Here is a 20,081-nt window from a genome sequence, read left to right on the forward strand (position 1 = left end):
AAAGTGACTAAGGAACTTGGTGTCTCGGTCTGAAACAATGCTTCTTGGTAGTCCGTGAAGATGCATCACTTCCTTGAAAAATAAATCAGAAACATGGCTCGCATCATCATTCATCTTGCAGGGTATGAAATGTGCCATTTTTTAGAACCTGTCAACCACAACAAAAATAGAGTCCTTACCATTCCTTGTCCGAGGAAAACCTAAAACAAAATCCATAGATAAATCAGTCTAAGGAGATTCAGGAACATGAAAAGGAGAATAAAGTCCGTGAGGCATGACCCTAGATTTTGAGTGCTTACAAACAATGCACTGTTCACAAAATTTATGCACATCATGTTTCATATGCGGCCAATAGAAATGTTCTTGCAACATGTCTAAAGTCTTTTGAACCCCAAAATGCCCCATTAATCCCCCCGCATGGGCTTCTTTCACAAGCAATCTCCTCATGGACCCTTTAGGCACACATAATCGTTTTTCTTTGAAGAAATAGTCATTATGCCGAAAGAACCCATTTTGAGCAGAATGCACACATGCAAAATATTGAGAAGAAAAATTTGGATCATGGTCATACAATTCTTTAATGTGCTCAAACCCAATGAATTTAGTTTCAAGAGTAGAGAATAAGGCATACCTTCTTGAAAGTGCATCAGCAACAACATTGGACTTACCTTTCTTGTACTTGATGACATATTGGAATTGTTCAAGAAACTCCACCCACCTGGCATGTCTCTTGCTCAATTTTCCTTGACCCTTAAGATGCTTCAAGGATTCATGGTCACTATGTATGACAAATTGTTTGGGTAGAAGGTAATGTTGCCAATTTTGTAATGCCCTTACCAACGCATACAACTCCTTATCATATGTGGAATAATTAAGGATAGCCCCATTTAGTTTTTCACTAAAGTAGGAAATGGGATATACCTCTTACATTAAAACAGCCCTTATCCCAACCCCAGATGCATCACACTCAATTTCAAAGGATTTGTCAAAATTAGGTAATGCAAGAATTGGTGCATGCATCAATTTTTCCTTAAGTGCAATGAATGCATGTTCTTGTTTTCCCCCCCATTTAAATGCTACATTTTTCTTGGAAATCTCAGTAAGAGGTGTTGCCACAGTACTAAAATCCCTAACAAATCTCCTATAGAAACTTGTCAAACCATGAAAGCTTCTTACCTCACCAACAGTTTTGGGGGTTGGCCATTCTTGAATGGCTTTCACCTTTCCTTGATCAACCTGTACTCCCTGTGAACTAACAACAAAACCAAGGAAAACTACACGGTCCATACAGAACACACATTTATCCATGTTAGCATACAAGCTTTCACGCCTAAGGGCCTCTAAAACTTGTCTCAGATGCACAAGATGTTCATCATGGAATTTTCTGTAAATCAAGATATCATCAAAATAAACCACAACAAATTTTCCTAGAAATTCCCTTAACACATGGTTCATTAATCTCATGAAAGTGCTAGGGGCATTGGTCAACCCAAAGGGCATAACCAGCCATTCATACAACCCATACTTAGTTTTGAAAGTTGTTTTCCATTCATCCCCCTCTCTAATCCTAATTTGATGGTACCCACTTTTCAAGTCAATCTTAGAGAAAACACAAGCTCCATGCAATTCATCCAACATATCGTCTAGCCTAGGAATAGGATGTCTATACTTTACCGTGATGTTGTTGATGGCCCTGCAGTCTGTGCACATCCTCCAAGTTCCATCTTTCTTTGGCACTAGAATAACTGGGACGGCACACGGACTCAAGCTTTCTTGCACCCACCCCTTTTGCATGAGGTCTTGCACTGGCATCTTAATCTCCTCGGTCTCTTGAGGATTGCTTTTGATGATATGATCCTGACTAGGAGCAGATCGCTTGATACAGGCTACGGAGATTTGGATGACACCACTTCCAATGAAGGAAGATAAGTCAGGGTAGATGCCACTTTCGGTGAAGGAAGATAAGTCAGGGTAGACGCCACAAGGATTACCTTGATAAGTCTAGGATTGGTTCAACAAGGAACCTAGAGAGAAGCTCTCACCAAATTTTATCAAATGCCAAAAGTTTTTTTTATTGAAAACAAAAACCAATACTTATAGTGTATCTGAACAAAAAGATAAAAATAGACATGGGTCTTCTAAACAGTTTGGGCCAAAATTACAATAAATAAAAATTATTAATAAAAATAGAACATATTTGGTATGGGCCTTCAAATTAATCTGGGCCTTCAGCAACAATTAATAGTCTTGGTAGTGTCTCTGCCTCTGGGCCTTCATCCTTCTCCACTTGGGCCTTCATCCTTCTCTACTCGGGGGCTTCGTCCTTCTCCACTTGGGCCTTGCTAAGTATGTCTGCTACCATTTGTTGGAGGGCATCCATTGACTGTTTGGTCTTACTCCTCGTCATAGGTCCTTGTATTTGGGCAGTTTTAGGATTCTCATCATTATTGTAACAACATTGCCTGTAGTGGGCCTTTGTGAGATTGGGAATTGTCTTCATACCATAATTTTTGGGGTGCTAAGTGGGAGTGCTAGGCCTATTTTAGGCGCTAACATAAACTTGGTCTCATTTTATGTTGTGGGTTTACTTGTTGATTTTTTGATGGGTTGTGTTTGATTTGGCCTTGTTGGGCTTATTGTCAACTCAGATAGTGTGTCATTGTGTCATTGTGATAATCATTGTGTTGGCAACAATGGATTGGAAGGAGCAAGCAGACATGGCTAGGGAGTTAATAAGGGGAATAAATGTGAGTAAGGGAGAAAATAATGAAGTTTCTATTGTGTTGTTAAATAAACGCTCAGTGATGCCAAATTAATAATAATGATAATGATAAAGATGTTTTTTCTTATTTACTTTATAGTAGTATTCTATTGCTTTTTTCTTGTTATTTTTCAATGTCATAGGTTTTGATTGATGTTCGTATGCACAAAATTTGGCTCATTGAAAAGTTTAGATCATTCTTTATATAAAAGCTTTCAAATAGACATGTTTAATGTTAATATCATCGTAAAGTTAAAAAAAAAGTTGGCTAAAACTAGACTTAACATTTTTTTTAGTACAGTGGGAATAAAGAAAAGAAGCAGAAAAAGAGCAATCACAAAGGAAAAGCACTCTTATAGCATATTTGGTTTGTCGTTTGCAAGACACCAAAGATTTTTTTTTTTCAGGCTTTCCAAGGCTACAAACAAAGGAGGAAGTATACCAGTGGATTGAAAAAAAAATGTGATTTACGTTCAACCCAATGTTTTCCCAATGAAAGTACCAGATTTGAATTGATTGCAATCAGTTTTGACAAAATTAATTTTGTAGTTATGATCTAGTGGTTGAATTTTTCTTCCTTATATTTTATTAATTTTATAAAATTTAAAAAATAAAATTAAATATTGATATATAAGTTTTATTATACTTGTAATTGGAGAGAATTCTCATCAAGAGTATCTACTATTAAGATTGCGGATAATCTAATTTGTCCCACTAACGTGAATTGGTCCAAAGTTGGTTTGAACATGTTTGAGTTGAGTATCTTTCATTTTCTTCATGTGGGCTTCCTTCAAGACCAATCTTTGTAGGAGGTCTCTGTTAGAATTGAAAAGAAAAACATAAAATGTTTCTTATGCATAAGTTATTTTACATTTTTTTTGTTGAACCTACTTTTCATTTTATGATTATTTTTTTATTTAGAAGTAAAAATCATGAAAATTGATAATTTTCAATAAATTTTAGTCAATCATGGAGAGAGTTAAAAAAAATATCAAAAAGAGTATTGCTAGCACTCCCCATAGGAGAAAACACGATGTAAATCAAGTCAATGACCATAATCAATGCAAAATTCTCTTATTTTCCTTGCCCAAATTTAGTCTTTATCCTTTTACCACAATTTCCAAATTAAACTCAAAATTGTACTATCTTCCATTAATAAATTGATATACAATTGAAAGTTTTTTAGCTTTTGTAATATTGTTAAAAGTGATATTTAAAGTAATTTTTAATTCGTTGATAGCGTAAAAATCTTTATACTTATAATCTAAAAAAATTAAATTCTTTCTATTTACTTATATAAGATAAAATAAATTATAATTTAAATTTTAAAAACAATAATAATGTATTAACTTTGTTATGATTTGAAGAAAGATATGTCTTTGTACCACCAAACGCAAATTGTTGAGTTTTTGCATTTGAGAATTTGAAAATATAGTTATGTTAAAAAATTTAATGGTAAAGTGATATAAAATAACTTTATATTATCATTTAATTATAAATTCTTATTGATATGACATATTTATTATAGAGAAAATAAATTATACACTAACAATATAAATAATCATTTAACTTTTATTATAAAAGTTAATAACTTCATCATATATAATTATTTGTTATTTATGATTAGATAACTATATAAAACTAAATTGTTAATACATATTTTATTTTCTCATGCTACAAAGTTAAAAGTTATATTTGGGTCTTAAAGAAATAAAATTATATTTGGTAAAAAAAATAAATTAAAAGATTTTTATTTTATTAAGAAGAAAAAAAATATTTTTTGCTTATGATAATCTTAGTTAATTTAATTTAGTCAATACCGAATTACTTTAATATTTACCTGTCATTCCCCTCCTAGACACTCTTAAAAGTTGGCTCAAAATCAATAACGACTAACATAATGATAGTAATTTGTGTCTCTATTTGAATCCTTCTTACCAATATAATAATCCGGAAAAAAAAAAAAAACTGACTCAAACATGTTATTGTTTGACCAGCATAGGCAGACGCCAAAGACGGACCACAAGAGCGTTTTTTTGAATAGGTTGTAAGTGTACCTAACAGAGACTGCTACTTGTTTATACAAAGAAAAAGACATCATGATGATAAACCAAGCTCCTTGATCAATAATTTAATTTTATTAACATTTCTTTTTGTCTTTTTAAATATAACTCTTACTTAATTTGTTATCTTTTCTTGTTTAACAAAAGTTTAAGTAACGAGAGTTATTGTATTTAAATTAATCAGAGCCAATGATGATTATACAGATTTTTTCTGTTATTAATAAATGAAAGAATGTCACGTTATAAAGTTTTTAAATTGAAAATGTTTAATATTTCTTTAATCTAATTATATCATTTTTTTTACTGCCAATTAAAAAAATATCATCTTTTTATCGATAGAAATCAAACTCTGATATCAAGATATCTATAACAATTATTGAACTAAATCCCCTTAGTTTTTGTTTATTTAAAAATAATAATATGATAGAATTGCATATTTTATTAGTGAAATTAAATCCTTTAAAATATATGTTTTGGACCAGGTTTAACATCTAACCTGAATTCAAGCTAAGCTTTTTTATCATGTTGGCCATAACTAACTATTCCTAACATTTAAATCACCTCACACTTCTCCAAGAATAACATATAATTCTTACAAATCTAGCCCATCTTAATTCTTACAAATATTTTTTTTATCATAGGAATCAAAGATGGTGTCAAAGAATTTACAATAACTCATGTACATTATTCAATTAAGTGAGCTAAATCTGCTTTCTCATTCTTACAAATATGAATAGCTATAGTGTTGTGTTATAGAATGTGTATTTATTAACATTAGCCTCTTGTTTAAAATTTTGTGTTAATTTGAGAGTTAAAATGTTTTTACAAGTATCTCACCATTAATTTATCTATTAAAATGTTTCCACTGAAGTAAAAATTTAATTACTTTCTTCCTTAACACTTATTTGTTATGTTTGAAATAACATGGAAAAATAGGAGAAGAAAGAAGAACCAATAACTACAAAAATCATGCTTGTTTGGTAGCACAAAATATGAAAGAGTGATTTAAAAAAGGTGGATCTCATAGCTAAAAACATCCCCCCTCACATGCAAAAATTTGCTAAGAAATTTTCATTGGGTCATTTGACACAAGTAATCCTCTAGTCGTGATCATTTCTAGCTCTAATCTATCTATTTTGTGTTTATGGTCATGACCAAATCAGTTACCTCAACCCTATCATCGTTTTTTTATTTGTGTGGTGAACAAATCAATTTTGCTCAAATCCATAAATGATTGTGTTGTGGTGACCAAATCAAAGTGATTACTTTGGAGACCAAAATTGATTATTGGGTGTATGACGAACAAATCCATTTAGTTAGAAGTCAAAATTGATTATACGATCATAATTTTTTTTCTAACATAATCGATTATACATTTCAGTTTAATTATGTGTGGAGATATGAAGAAAAAAACAAAAAATAAATATTTTGAATGTATGGGTAAAACGGTAATTTATTAATAATTTGATTTCTTTTCATTCAAACCAAACAACCGACCAAATTTATTTCTATTTTTTTCTCTTCCATTTCTTTTCACCAAAACAAAAGCACAAAATAATTTCACCTTCACGAATTATCCATTCATCCGTGAATAGCACAACTCATTTAAAAAGTAGGGGTGAACAAAATAGATAAACTGAACCAAACAGCCGTAAAATTGAACTGTAAAAGCAGACCAAATTGCTTCGAACTATTTGAATTGAATAGCACAACCCTATGAACAATTCAAAAAGTGAACCAAACTGAACTGCATAATAATTCAAGTGAACCAAACTGAACTGCATAAGATATCTATCAAGTGAACCAAACTGAACTGCATAATAATTCAGACCAAATTGCTGCAAACTATTTGAATTGAATAGACATCTTATTTTGAAACTTTTTCAATCTCACAAGTTACACTTCAATTCGGTTTAAACTTTTCGGTATATAAACAATTCAATTTTTAAAAAGTAAACTAAAGACAAGCTCTTCAATTTTCAACAGATCAATTTTTTTTAGTGGAGTTCAGTTCAATTAAACACCAGCTTAGTTCAGCTTGTTTTTTTTTAAAAAAAAAAAACGCCCTAAAATAAAGTATACGCAAATATCAATATCTCCCATTGAATCACGCCAATAATTATTTTATTAATTACAAATTTCTCATTAAAACTGAGGCAATAATTAAGAGATTCTTTACAGAGAGTAGTTTCCGTCAATTCGGGTTTCAAACGTTGCAGTGATTTCCTCTTTGCAGCTATATGTACAAGGGGTATAAAAAAAATTCACAAATTTGAATCAAATAATATTGAAAAAAATAATTTGACCTTTCTTCTAAATAACAAACCCGATTTCCTGCACAACGCCTACGCAAATATCTGCTGAATGACTGTCTCCGCATTTCCGTTGTACTGTGCAAGCAGATGTATGGCATCAGCCCTAGGCAAAGCCAAAAACTCCTGCACTCACCAAAAACAGAGACTTTAGAAGAAACCCTATTATGCAAAATAAGTTGTATGGAGTGTACAATGAGTTTCTAAGCTGAAACACCCCCATAGTATGAGTCATGATAATGAGCAAAACTAAAACAACATCAAACAATATTTAAAAAAATTAAAATTATTTAGTAGCCACAAGAAGAAAATTACTTATCATAGAATTACTGTGGAGGTACCAACCAAGGGGAAAAACATAAAGATACTAGCACCAAATAGACATTCAAGCAGTGTTATCAATGGCCGATGGCGGAACATGTCGGAAGACCAAAATTCAGGCCATATAAACACGCAATTGTGGCCTATGGTGCTGCCATAGCAGGTCTCCCTTGACAAATTGCCTATGGCGTAGGCAAAAAAAAAAGTGCCATTCCACCATAGCGCCGCCATTTAACAACACTGCATTCAAGTTAACTTACAAGTAAAATGAAAGGTTTAAAGTATAAAAAACAATACATAACACATTGGGGAAGACTTCAGCACATTAGAAACCACAAAAATGCATAGTTGTGCATTTTTTTAATCTACCATATTAAATAAATAATATTTGATGACATAGCTATGAATGAAGTCAAAGACAAACAAACTGAAATAAAATGGGACAGGATACTAAGAAAACCGAAGAAACACAATAATCCGTATAGAAACCCATTGAGAAAATGATAGAGCCAAGGTTATCAAACTCGAGAGTTTACGCAGACTCATGAGAGTTCCATAAACTCGACTCGTAAGAGTCTACTTTGTATAAAAATAATAACAAAATATCTATAAATAACATATTAATTAAACATTTCAACAATATAATAAAACAAAACAGTAAATCATAAAGTTCAAAATATTTAAATAACCAAGTCTAGTAATAATACATCACTACTAGACAATAACTTGTAGAGGTTATAGTAGTGATAGATCATTCTCATCGAGGGTTTGATGTTATTAGAGAACAAGAGTTTGTTATTATTAAAGGTGAGAATTTTGTATTTGAGAATAACACTGTAAATGAAGGTATGTTGAATGCTAAACAGACAAAAAACAATCTAAAATGACTTACATTTTAGTCTAATCTTTTTAACTTACTAACTCGTTGATTGGTGATAATCTCGAGAATTTATCGAGCTTACTTAGAGTTTACCCAGAGTCTACTAAAAAAAGAGTTTACTCAAGAGTCAACTCGCAGAGGACAAGTGAACTCGTAAACTCGTAAGAGTTAGCGAGTTAACTCGAAAGTTTGATAACTATGGGTAGAGCTGTTGAACATAATGCCTCTGCAATTGCAAAAGGACTTCACCAATGTATTGCTTTGACAAATGCAAATTTACATTAAAAAATCATGAAAGTGAAAACTACAACATTTTCCCAATATATTTAATGAAAATTGTTCATTACAAGTTGCAAAGCAAGACACAATTGGGAGATATCAAAACCAATGGAAAGCTTCAGAGGTCAGAGCATCATGACACTAACTGAACTTTTATTTTTATTTTGGAAAAAAATTTATGGAAAGAATCCATAACTTACCATTACTTTAAGTATTGCACCTTCGTCACAGATGACATCCCTTGAAGATGCTTGAGTTGGACTACTACCATCTTCTGACATCCTGGTCCCTGAAGATACTGTGGCCTGAGAAGATCCATTTGTGCAGCTATCAGCATACGATTTGGATGTAGTGACTGGTGCAAGGAAGGGAGTGTTGGCTTCCTTCAAGGAATCAAGCCTCAAAAGACCTTCAAAACGATCTTTCCACATTTGAAGTTTAAACCACTCATTATGAGTATAAAGAGTAGCTCGCATTATTTTCATGAGTTGAGGTTCTTCAACACCAAGCCTACGACCAACTGCAACCTATTCAGTATAAAACAGCATTTCACATTCAAAATAAGATAACGAAGTAAGAATATTCATATTGTATTAAAGAAATTAGAAAATAATCCAACAAAGTCCTTCACCATAGATAGCAATGGGAAAGCATTCAGGTGCAAAATAATACATGAAACCACATTAACTCATAAAGAACTCATATGATAGTAAATTACTAGGAAGTCAATATTATTGAGGATGCTAAGCTATCAATACTAAGTTGGTTTATGGAAAGTTTTTTTTGTTGGAAATAATTTTGTAAAATAAAATATAGAAATAGTGGAATTTGTAGAGAAAATAGAGATTAAAAACGAAGGAAAATAGACATTGAAATTCATAAGATGAGAATGCATATGTATAGACTTCTATCAGATTTATTTGAAATTTAAATTAACTAACTGAAACAAAACATAAAAGATAGTATCTGCAACAATAACAAAATCACTATCTAAAACTTATTCTAAATTCAAAATTCAAGTAAAAAGCTCATATCTCTAACAGCTTTCAACATGTATCAATCACTTATCATTTCACCTATTGTAATTCCTTCCCATCTTTTTCTTTGTAATCCTTACTCATAATATATAGAATGAAGGATCAGACTTACCTATAATTTTATCATGACATTTCAAGACAAGCACCATGAACAAGAAAATCCCATTATCAAAAAAATATGAAGAAAACAAAGTATAGCAATGACAATAATAGATGATATATTAGATTAGCAAAAATGTACAACACCTGGAGAGAAGCAGCTAGAGCATGTAGAGGTAATGCATTTCCAAGAGCATCTTCATTAGGTCGTAGTAAAGCCAAAAGAGTTTCCTTCAATGGCTTTAATAAAGCAGGATCACTGGCAGCTAAAGGACCCAAATGGGTGCAAGCAACCTTTAAAGCAGCATTATAATCACCAGAGCTGACCAACTTGAGGAATTCAACCTATAGCCAGGACCAGGAATCCTCATTAAAAGATAACATTCCTAACACTATGCAGAGCCCTATGACATTCCCTGGCACTCTCTTATAAATTTAATAAAGAAAAGAATATCAATAAATAGAAGCCACTAGCCTGCTTGAGTTGGAAGAGCAAAATTGAGTTCTGGGCAAAGAAATTGGAATCGATAGCATTGACTTCCTCAACTGCTTCAGCAGCCATTCCTTTGCTAGCTAATTCCTTCATTCCCAACAGAATCTCATATCTATCTTCCACATTATTAATATCATGTACAGAAAGCTTTTCAGAGCCCTGCAAAACAATATTTTGTCAATAATTAATCTCCTAGACAGATTACCATCAAAATTATCAAACAGATACCTGTTTCTCCTTCAATATAGTTGAAACAACAGTACCAATGCTATGCTCTTGTTTGCTGTTCTCTTCCAAAGAAGCATCGGACATGTAACTATTGCCATCATATCGTCCTCTCCACCGCTTGCGCTTGCTCCTTTCTCCATTCCCAGACAATCTGCATCGTTGCAAAACACTTGCATCTTCATGTTGCTGTGATCCACTGGTACTACAGTCTTCATGAATGCTTGCAAGTTCAGAAGCATATCGCACTTCAAAATCAATTCGTCTCATGCTTGTCACATCAGAGTTATTTTCAGGGGAACCATCCATCTGAGCATTGGTAACAGAAGTTTCACCATCAGAATGCTTGCTGGCATTACAATCTAGCTCGAGAGAACAATCCCTTGATGAGCAATACCCAGGGTCTTGTTGGTTGATTTTCACAGGTTCTGGGATAGGTTGCTTCCCAGATGCTAAGTTCATCATATATTGACAAGAAACAATCACAATAGGATAAGATATATTGTAACATAGAATAGAACTCAATACTGAACAATGCCATATTATTAGATTACAGTGGATTGATGAAACAACCAACTTTAAATTTGAATTTAAAAGTTTTGGTGATACTAAAAATCCAATGAAGATTAATGATGTGAGAAAATGCCGCCATGAAAAATAAAAGAAGTAGCGTGCAAGTATTCCTACAGATATCACACACACAAAGAACAAGGATTCAACAAAGATGTCATACCAGAGTCAACAATGCCTCTATAAACACAATACTCTCTAACAAGCTGATCGAGAAGTGGAACATCCAACCTCATCCGGCATAATTCATTCTGCGACAAAAAGAACACAATAATAAAGCTATGAAGGCATGATTGGAGAAAAATAAAAATACGTCATCAATACAGCCAAAAGTTAATAATGAAAGATTGAAATCAAGGTAGGTGAATTGCAAGATTCACAATCAATAATAAAACATAGCATATGTAAACTAACAAAGACATATTAAAGCATATATATTTATAATCAATAACTAAAAAAATAACTATAAGCATGAGATGCATAAGGTCAGTTAAAATTTGTTATAATAGAATAATATTAAAATTTATCTTAAATATTCAGCTATTAAAATTATTATATATTACAAATTATAATAAAGATTCTGCTACTAAATTTATTATATATTTGTTAAATATTTGTATTTGAAAAACTATAACAGATTTCACTGAGTTTTATAATAAAAAGATAACAAGCAGTAATTGAAATAAAAGCAATTATCATATCAATTAAATATATTTTATTTTTCAGTAATTAAAATATTTTTTATTTGATACTAGTTAAAGGTTAGGCCAAAGTTGCTGAAGGTCCAAAGTCAATAGTTAAAGTTTAAAACTGATGGTCCAAAGTCAATAGTCAAAACACGGTCTGTCTTGTAACTAAAACACAAGTTGCTGAAGTAAAAAAAAAAATACAATACACTGCCTTTTAGGGTTAGGCCCATTAGGGTTGTGAATCCGGTCATTTCTTTTCTCTGTCCCGCTAGATGCAAACGTGCAGCCATCAGCAGAGCAGAAGTTAGAACCACGGTAGTTAGTATTGGCTGATTTGTGATATGATTCACAACCCTCTAACTTCATTGCTCCTTTAACTTCCGTTCATGGCTGCGCTTGCATCTTGGGTCAGAGAAGAGAGATGACCATTCACAACCCTAGTCCTGAAAGAATTTTTTATTTTATTTTTAACTTTAACTACTTTTGGTTTCAGTTGCACCGTGTTTTAACTTTGGCCCATGTGTTAACTTTTTTTTGTTTTGAGAATCTGTGGTTTAACTTTTAACAATTGATGTGATATTTGTATGGCATCAAATTAAAATAATTAATTGATGTAATAATTTTTTATTTCAATGACTGTTAAATATCTTTTTATCATAATCTATTATAAATTTTCAAATACAAATATTTAATTAATATATAATAGATTTAATAGCAGAATATTCATTAAATTTAATATATAATAAATTTAATAATAGAATATTTATTATAAATTTTAATATTATTCTATTATAACAAATTTTAGCAGAACTCATGCATCTAAAGTTCCAAGAGTTATGTTTTTTAGTTATTCATCATTAATATGTGATTTAATATGTCTATGTTAGTTGAATATGTTATGTAATAGTAAGTCAACAGTGGATTGGTTTTTGGGTAATAGTGCAAGAAAATTTGTTAACCTGAAGAAAGGAATACTCAAAGTAGAGTTAAAAGATAATAAGCTAGAAATTGAGATTTTAAAGTCTTTTATTATCAAAAGATGAAAAAAAAAAAACCCACGGTAATCTACACTTGACCAGATTATATCTAAAAAAGTAATCCTAAAAGTAATTTACATATAACAGGAGCAATTCATTGCTAATATTTAAATTGAAGCAAAAGCAGATGAATTTTGTAGATTATATGTAACCTGAAATGCCAGGACCACATCGCCCTTAGTGAATCTCAAGCTATCGATCGCCCCTTGTCTGGTAAGCTCTACAGCATGTGCAAGAGCCTGTATGTCAACCTGGATTGCAGAGTAAAACATATAGCTTCAGCAGAAAAGTGATGCATATACAAATAAAAATAAAAAATGGAAGGAAGATGTGTCATTTATACAAATATGTGAATGCAGATTCATCAATTTCTTCTCACAGAATATAACATTCACCATTAACATACACTTGACTTCTGATAACACACCCTTCCATAAGATATACAACAGTGGAGAAGGAATAATAGCAGAGGATTAAGACCCACAAGAGCATGCCTGAAAGGTGTGTGATCAGTACGTTGTTGGTTTCATAGTAACAACCTGCTTATGTGGCAGATGGAAGTGTAGATCAAGTGCAAAATTGGGTAATGGAAATGAAATGAGAGAACAAGGTAAGAAAAAGACAGAGAACAGGGTATGAAAAAATCTAAGAGATTCAGAGCACAAGATCAAGGCCTTTTGAATGACTACAGCCTTTCTTTATTTTTTAACTTAATTTCTGTTCAGCATTTCCCCAGTAAAACCATGTACTGGTGTAGTGGTGCTCATATGGCACTGATATCGTATCATAATAACTTGAGTGATACATACCATTTTCTTTCATTTAACTGATTCAGTTTCTAACAACTTTCACAAGGATTTCTAGAATTATCAACATAGATATCTCACCTCATCAAAAGGTGGTACTTCATATAAAATGTCTTGTGGTGTTGCAGAAGGGTCACGCTCTTCAAGGAGCAATCTTTCAGTCAGATCAGAGATGGGTGATGTAATACCTTGACGTAAACAATATACCCTGTGTATGCTGTAAAAAAGACATGAAATACAAAAGAATAAAAAAATGTCAAATTTGGCAAAAGAATTTCCAATAAATTGCATAATGCATTGCAATAAAAACAGCATAGTTTGACCAATTACTACAAACTGAATGAGAAGAAGCTGATAGATAACCTTATTAAATATCTCAGAGCCATTGAAAAAATTGGGTCATAGGCATTTAAATGAGCCCTTAACATAGAGGACATAAATCCGGCCAAGTCAAGCCTCCTCTGTTCTGACCACTGCATAAGATAAGCATTAAGCAAGCATGATCATGAGCTTAACAAATTCATTATTCATAGAAAATTACGAACAAAAGTATAACATCAAACACAAACCTCAATAACAGAATTCAAAAAAGGGTCAATACAATTTCCATCATTATTATCAAATGAAAATCAGTCCATCAGAAAAACTTTTAAAAATGAAAAACTGATGGGAGATAACATGTTCTGTCTTCTACAATATTATTTTCCCAAGAAAAAATGAGTTTTTGCAAGAGAATGGACATATCCTTAGAAAACAGTTGCCAAGAAGCTACCAGGTGAAGATGCCTCTCTGACACCTATAATGGTGCCCTAAATATCAAATAAAAACCATCCAACAAGTGTTTCTACTTTCTACCATTAACAGTAAGTTAAGGACATAACATAACATACCTTACCACGAAAGTCAGACTTCTACTAATTATCGTACAAAATAGATAAATGATTAATGGTTTTTCAAAAGTGTGTCCAAGGGCACATGTTAAGAAGACAAAAATACAAAGTTATTGAAAAATAAAACATCTAATATATCAAACATAAAAGTCATTCTATGTTTATTTTTTAAGCAATTAGAAGTATTTATGTAGCATAGTATATTTATAACTTCTTAACATGTGTTCATGTTTACACATTAGAAAAACTTAAGGATTTATTCCAGGCATGACAATTTTATTAGCCTATGGTCCATTTGCAACACCACTACTGAGAGAACATTTTGCATACTTAATGGTTTAAGCTTTCCATAGAAAACCATTGCAACATTTATTTACTTGCAAAAGCCACAAATAGATACCTACCCAGAACACCATGTCTGGGGTGGAGCACATAATTCATTATTTTTTTGAAAAAATGTAAGGGTATTGACATCCCCCAAGGTAAATTCCTATTACATATAATGCTCTATTTTTGGAATATTACACCTTGGTATTTACAAAGAGAAATGGTGAAGGAACAGTACAAAAAGTAAGATGCGTATGTTTATTTTTTGAACAAAGAAGGGTGTAGAATAGGGGTGTAAAACAAGTTGAACCAAGTTGGTCCTTAAAGCTCAAGCTTGGCTTGTGGAAAAAAAAACACACCACTCAAGCTTGGTTCATTCGTTTAATAGAGTCAAATTTAAAGCTTGTGTATGACTTGCTTAAATATATGAAGCTTGAGTTCAACTTGTTTAGTATGTATATAGCTTGATTATTTTCATTCCCTTTATCAAATCTCTCAAAGTATTTTTTAAGTTTAATAATTTGGTATTTTTACACTAGAATAACGTCAAAATAGAATTACAATTTTAAAAGTAAAAGAAGTAATTAAGCCTATACCTTTTGTATGCAACATTTTCATTTCTTTTAAATGAAATTTTACTATCTATATGAAGGGAAAGTAGCACTAGGCCTTTTGTCTCAACTCTCAAGTCTAAAGTTGTGCCAATTAATCCCTAAACTTTAACTAATGTCCCATATATTCTTTCATCAATATGTCATTTTAGATTCTTACATCAAGACACCATTAATGCACTACCGGGAGTTGATCTTAATTGTCCATCAATATTCTATACTAAATCTAGACAGACCCTTGATAGATTTATTTTCACAAATATGCTAAATAAAGAAAAAAAATTGAATATTTTGCTTCTCTGTGCAGTACTTTGCTTCTCTGCTGTAAGACCTATGTCATACATATTCACCTAGGAACCATAGTTATAAATCTCGTACAGTGGTGTGTAGCAGCCAACCACAAAAACTTGATAGACTATGGCACCTATTCTAAAATTTTATATCCATATAAATAATTTCTATTGACTCCATCTAGATCCCAAGCATGGATAAAGGAGAAGGATTGTGTTATGGCCTCAGCAGTCAACATAAAACTTGTTGAAATCCAAAACACAGATAACTCACAATTGTAAAAAATAGTTTCTAGTATATACATATACATGACCAATTTTTTTTGAAAAGAACATTACTGAGTTTATGACATTTTCATAATTAACAATAAGAAGTAATAGATCTTAAGTAAAACTTACAAGTAACTAACATCAAAAGTTAAGAAAACAAACAAGGTGGCTGGAGCCAGAAACAAAATGTAGCCAGAGACAGAAAAGAATGTTCTAGTGACTGGAAAAGGGTTGAAGTTCCCAGAAGACTGCTTGAGAACAGAAGGTGTTTGGCGATAATAGTGGCTGGACTTCAGAGTTCAGATAGAATGACCATGTTTTGAAACAGAGAGGGGGAAATTGAAGTTTGAAAAGGGGATGGAATCTACTTTTTACATTTACCCCAAAATGGCACCGGCACAGGGGTAACCAAGGGGGGTTGCTTGCCGTGGGCATTGCACCATTATAGCATATTATTGCCATGATTTCAGACACTATTTTGGTTGTGAGTCATTCTCTCACAATCTCTCCTTGAGTTGCAGTCACTATAATGCACTATGCAAGAAACGATAAAAGGGGGTGATCTGTATACAGTCATTCTCTCCCTCTTGAGTTGTAGTCATGGGTCACAAAAGGGTTCTGCAGCTTTGCAATGACTACATGGAAGACTATAAAGCACATCCATCCACTTCACTCATAACTTCTCTATAGTTATTTCATTTCCTCCTTCTGACATTCAAATTTGAACTGCAGATCCACTCCTAGCATTGCAAGCCAATAATTGTGTGGTGTCATTGTCGCCTCCCAGTATTCTAAGACCTGCTTAGCATGGAATGCATGGATGACAAGCAAACCATGTTTTTTCCAATGAATCCGATTCAATTGTTGTGTTTTTTTTTTGTGGGTGTGTACAATGGTAACAATATGGTTTAAACCTAAGACCTAGGCAGACCCTAATGGGTTAGCAACATAGCATTAGCATGCTTAAAAAACTGAAGAATATTTTTTATGATAGATACGATCCAGATTTAGTATAATTGAATTATTAAACTCACTGTTACAGAGTTAATCAACGGAAGGATTTGTCAGCTAAAATAATTGCATTTAATTGAACATTTATAAGTAGAATCAACATACTTAACGGGTAACTCAACCATTTATACCACGGAGTGCAATAAGGGCTAATCAACGTGTTTTGCTTAACACATCAACGAGCATCTCATTCAACACTATCTTCTCGACAAAAACTAGCCACAAAAAACAGCGCCAAGAGCTAGCTAAAGCAGAATCAAAACCGATACCTCATTCGCCACGGGAGAAGTTTTGTCATCCTTGTCATATATAAATGCGAGCAGAACATGCTTGAATTCCTCGTATGCTTCCTTAAATACAAAACCAACCGTCAGAACCGGAAAAGAAAAAACAACAAACAAAAGCCAATTTGAATTCACAAATTCAGATACCGGATAAGCATCGAGCGCGCAAGGAGCGAGAGCCGTCCTCAGACACTCGATAGCTGAGTCTCGATCCTCCGCAGTCCCCTTCCGTAGAAGCTCAATAAATTTCTGCAAAACAATTTAAAAAAAAAATCAGAACAATAATCACAGTAATTGTTCCGACCTAATACTGCATCCGAGGTATTGTCGCTTTGGCTCGCAATTTTGACCTTAAATTACCTTTGCCTCAATTCCTATGCGATGTGAGACTTTTTAGTTGTAACAGAAAAAAAGTGAGAAAATAAATTGGATAGAGAGAGGGACCTGTTTGCGCAAGCGGAAGAGAATCTTGAGGTCAGTGAGGATGGAGGGAGCGTGGAGGCGGAGGAGAGCGACGGCGGCGTCAATGGCTCCGGTCTCGACGGCGCGTCTGATCTGACGGATGACGAGGCGGGAGTGATACGAAGATGACGACGGCGACGACGGAGAGAGCGCGGAGGAGTCCTCGATTAGGTTTTCCGATTTGGCGAAATCGATGAGCAGAGCGTCGAGGGCTTCCCAATTCACCGGCGTGGACTCCATTACGGGAGGGAGAGAATAATTTTGTGAGAATATTAAGAAATCTGAGTGGAGTGTGGTGTGGAAGAAGGGTAGTTTGGAAATTGGAATAAATGAGATTGATTTGATTTGTGGGTTGGGTTCGTTCTATCTGGGCAAGAAAGGAGGCGATGCGTGAGGTAAGTATGGACTGCAGTTCTCAGCTTTATAGCTGCTTGCCACCTGTCTCTTCTAAACTCTTTTTTTTTTTCTCAGACCACATGGGTCTTCCATCTACTATGTCAGATCATTTTTTCGAATCAAACATACATTGTTTTCCATGTGAATTTAGTAGGCAAATTTCCTTATTTGGGGTATTTTTAAAAATCTTTTTCTTAGATGGGGTGCTTTTAAAACAATTTATCTAAGGGGGCTCTTTTGGACGTAAAATACATGCATGGTGCAAACAAACTGCCAGTGGGATTGGCGGGTTTGCTGCTAGTGAAAGACTCGTCATTCACAGTGACGATATGCACATGCAAGCTTCAATTCGCCATTCGAAGTGGCGACATGCCACAGCAAGGGGAACCGTCTGGCGAGTTTCCACCACGTAGGCCTCAGAGCTAGGCGTCAGGGGCATAGGCCATGCAGCAGGCCATGCAGGTTTTGCAGAAGCAGCAGGCTAGAATCGCCATCCTCATTGGCGGGATGCGCTTCACGGGAATCGTCAAGCTGGCTGGCAATTTTCTTTGTTTCAAATTTCTCCATTATAAAAGCAGAAGGTGTATATGGAACTCAGCTACGCTTGCATTGCTTTCTTCTTCTTCTTCTTCATATTACTCCAGTTCTTCATATTACTCCAGTACATTGCAGTTCTTCTTGTTTTCTTTCTAGTAAGTATTTTATACTGGTAAATATTTGATGTATTATATATATATATATATTTTTAAACTTAATTTTAGTGAAAATTATAGGACAATGCTTGTTCCTGTTACTATTACGTGGTTTCTCCTCTTGCGAGCTATTACGTGGTTTTTCTAGTTGGTAAGTGTTTCTTAACTTGGCTTGGTAATTTTAGTTAATATTTTAATATTATTTAAGTTAGGTTTTTTAAATTATATATTATTAGTTGTGTTATATATATATATATATATATATATATATGTTAGGTTAGTTTTAGTTAATTTGATAATATTATTTTTTTAAAATTTTGTAAATTAGTATAGTATTAATTGTTTTATATATAGATATGCTAAGTTTGTTGATTTTAGGTGAAACTTTTAAATTTTAAGTAGTACGTTTAAATATGATTTAGTTGGTATATTATTATTTGTACGTTAGTTATAGTTGATTTATTAATATGATTTTTTTAAGATTTTTAAAATTTGTATGTTATTATTTGTGATAAAATTATTTGTACGTTAATTTTAGTTGTTATGTTATTATTATTTGGTTTAGATTTATTAGGTTTGTATGATATTATTTGTATTATATATATGGTATTTTAGGTTTAGTTAGAATGTGAATATTATTTAGTTTATTGAATTATAGTTTTTATTGAAATATATGATACTTTATTAATTTTATATATACATTGTTTAAATTTTTTATTCCATAGTAAATTTTTTATTTATTACCATTTTTTTGTGTATAATATATGTTATTTAATTTAAATTTTAATAATTGGAAAAAAATATGGTCATTTTTTTAAATTTATGTAGGTATTTTAATATTTAATATTGTTATTTGTAGAGTGTTTTAGTTAGTAAATTAAGTTTTGTTGTGTTAAATTTATGTACGTGTTTTATTTTATAATTTTGTTATGTACGTATTTTAATTTGGTCATTTATTTAAATTTATGTTGGTATTTTAATTTTTAATTTTGTTATTTGTAGAGTATTTTTGGTAGTATTTTAAATTTTTTTGTGTCAAATTTATGTACGTGTTTAAATTTTTTATTTTGTTATGTATTTTAATTTGGTCATTTATTTGAATTTGTGTAGGTATTTAATTTTTAATTTTGTTATTTGTAGAGTATTTTAAGTTTTTTTGTGTTAAATTTATGTACGTGTTTAAATTTTTAATTTTTTATGTATTTTAATTTGGTCATTTATTATAATTTTTGTAGCTATTTAATTTTTAATTTTGTTATTTGTAGAGTATTTTTGG

The 20,081-nt window shown here is 32.3% G+C and overlaps 1 protein-coding gene across 4 annotated transcripts; it reads right to left on the bottom strand.

The window, feature by feature from the left end:
• Positions 1-6,943: 6,943 nt before the first annotated feature.
• Positions 6,944-18,131, bottom strand: LOC100794305 (uncharacterized). Of its 4 annotated transcripts, XR_005891381.1 has the most exons (14): positions 17,700-18,131; positions 17,403-17,504; positions 17,241-17,321; positions 13,936-14,045; positions 13,654-13,789; positions 12,919-13,017; positions 11,204-11,291; positions 10,474-10,922; positions 10,228-10,404; positions 9,900-10,097; positions 8,817-9,143; positions 7,452-7,697; positions 7,151-7,262; positions 7,023-7,060 (listed from the first exon to the last, which is right to left on the bottom strand). XR_005891381.1 is itself a non-coding variant. In XM_041015332.1 (13 exons), the coding sequence occupies exons 1-12, from the start codon at positions 17,955-17,957 to the stop codon at positions 7,170-7,172; spliced, it is 2,118 nt and encodes a 705-aa protein (XP_040871266.1). In that variant the 5' UTR covers positions 17,958-18,131; the 3' UTR covers positions 6,944-7,060; positions 7,151-7,169. The 4 variants fall into 4 exon arrangements, 2 of the variants coding, with proteins under 2 accessions (XP_040871266.1, XP_003525773.1); XM_041015332.1 differs by lacking the exon at positions 7,452-7,697 and having other exon boundaries at positions 6,944-7,060; XR_001388335.3 differs by lacking the exon at positions 7,023-7,060 and having other exon boundaries at positions 7,096-7,262.
• Positions 18,132-20,081: the final 1,950 nt, after the last annotated feature.

The sequence above is a fragment of the Glycine max genome, chromosome 5, assembly GCF_000004515.6.
Source record: "Glycine max cultivar Williams 82 chromosome 5, Glycine_max_v4.0, whole genome shotgun sequence".
Lineage (NCBI taxonomy): Eukaryota > Viridiplantae > Streptophyta > Magnoliopsida > Fabales > Fabaceae > Glycine > Glycine max.

Bases quoted from the DNA above. Each gene is read 5' to 3' on its own strand.
- LOC100794305 (XM_041015332.1), bottom strand. From the start codon at position 17,957: ATGGAGTCCACGCCGGTGAATTGGGAAGCCCTCGACGCTCTGCTCATC. The intron at 10,923-11,203 runs GTATGACATCTT...TGATGAACTTAG, and splicing joins TAGAGGCATTGTTGACTCTG to CATCTGGGAAGCAACCTATC. The intron at 10,405-10,473 runs GTATCTGTTTGA...ATTGTTTTGCAG, and splicing joins CTATATTGAAGGAGAAACAG to GGCTCTGAAAAGCTTTCTGT.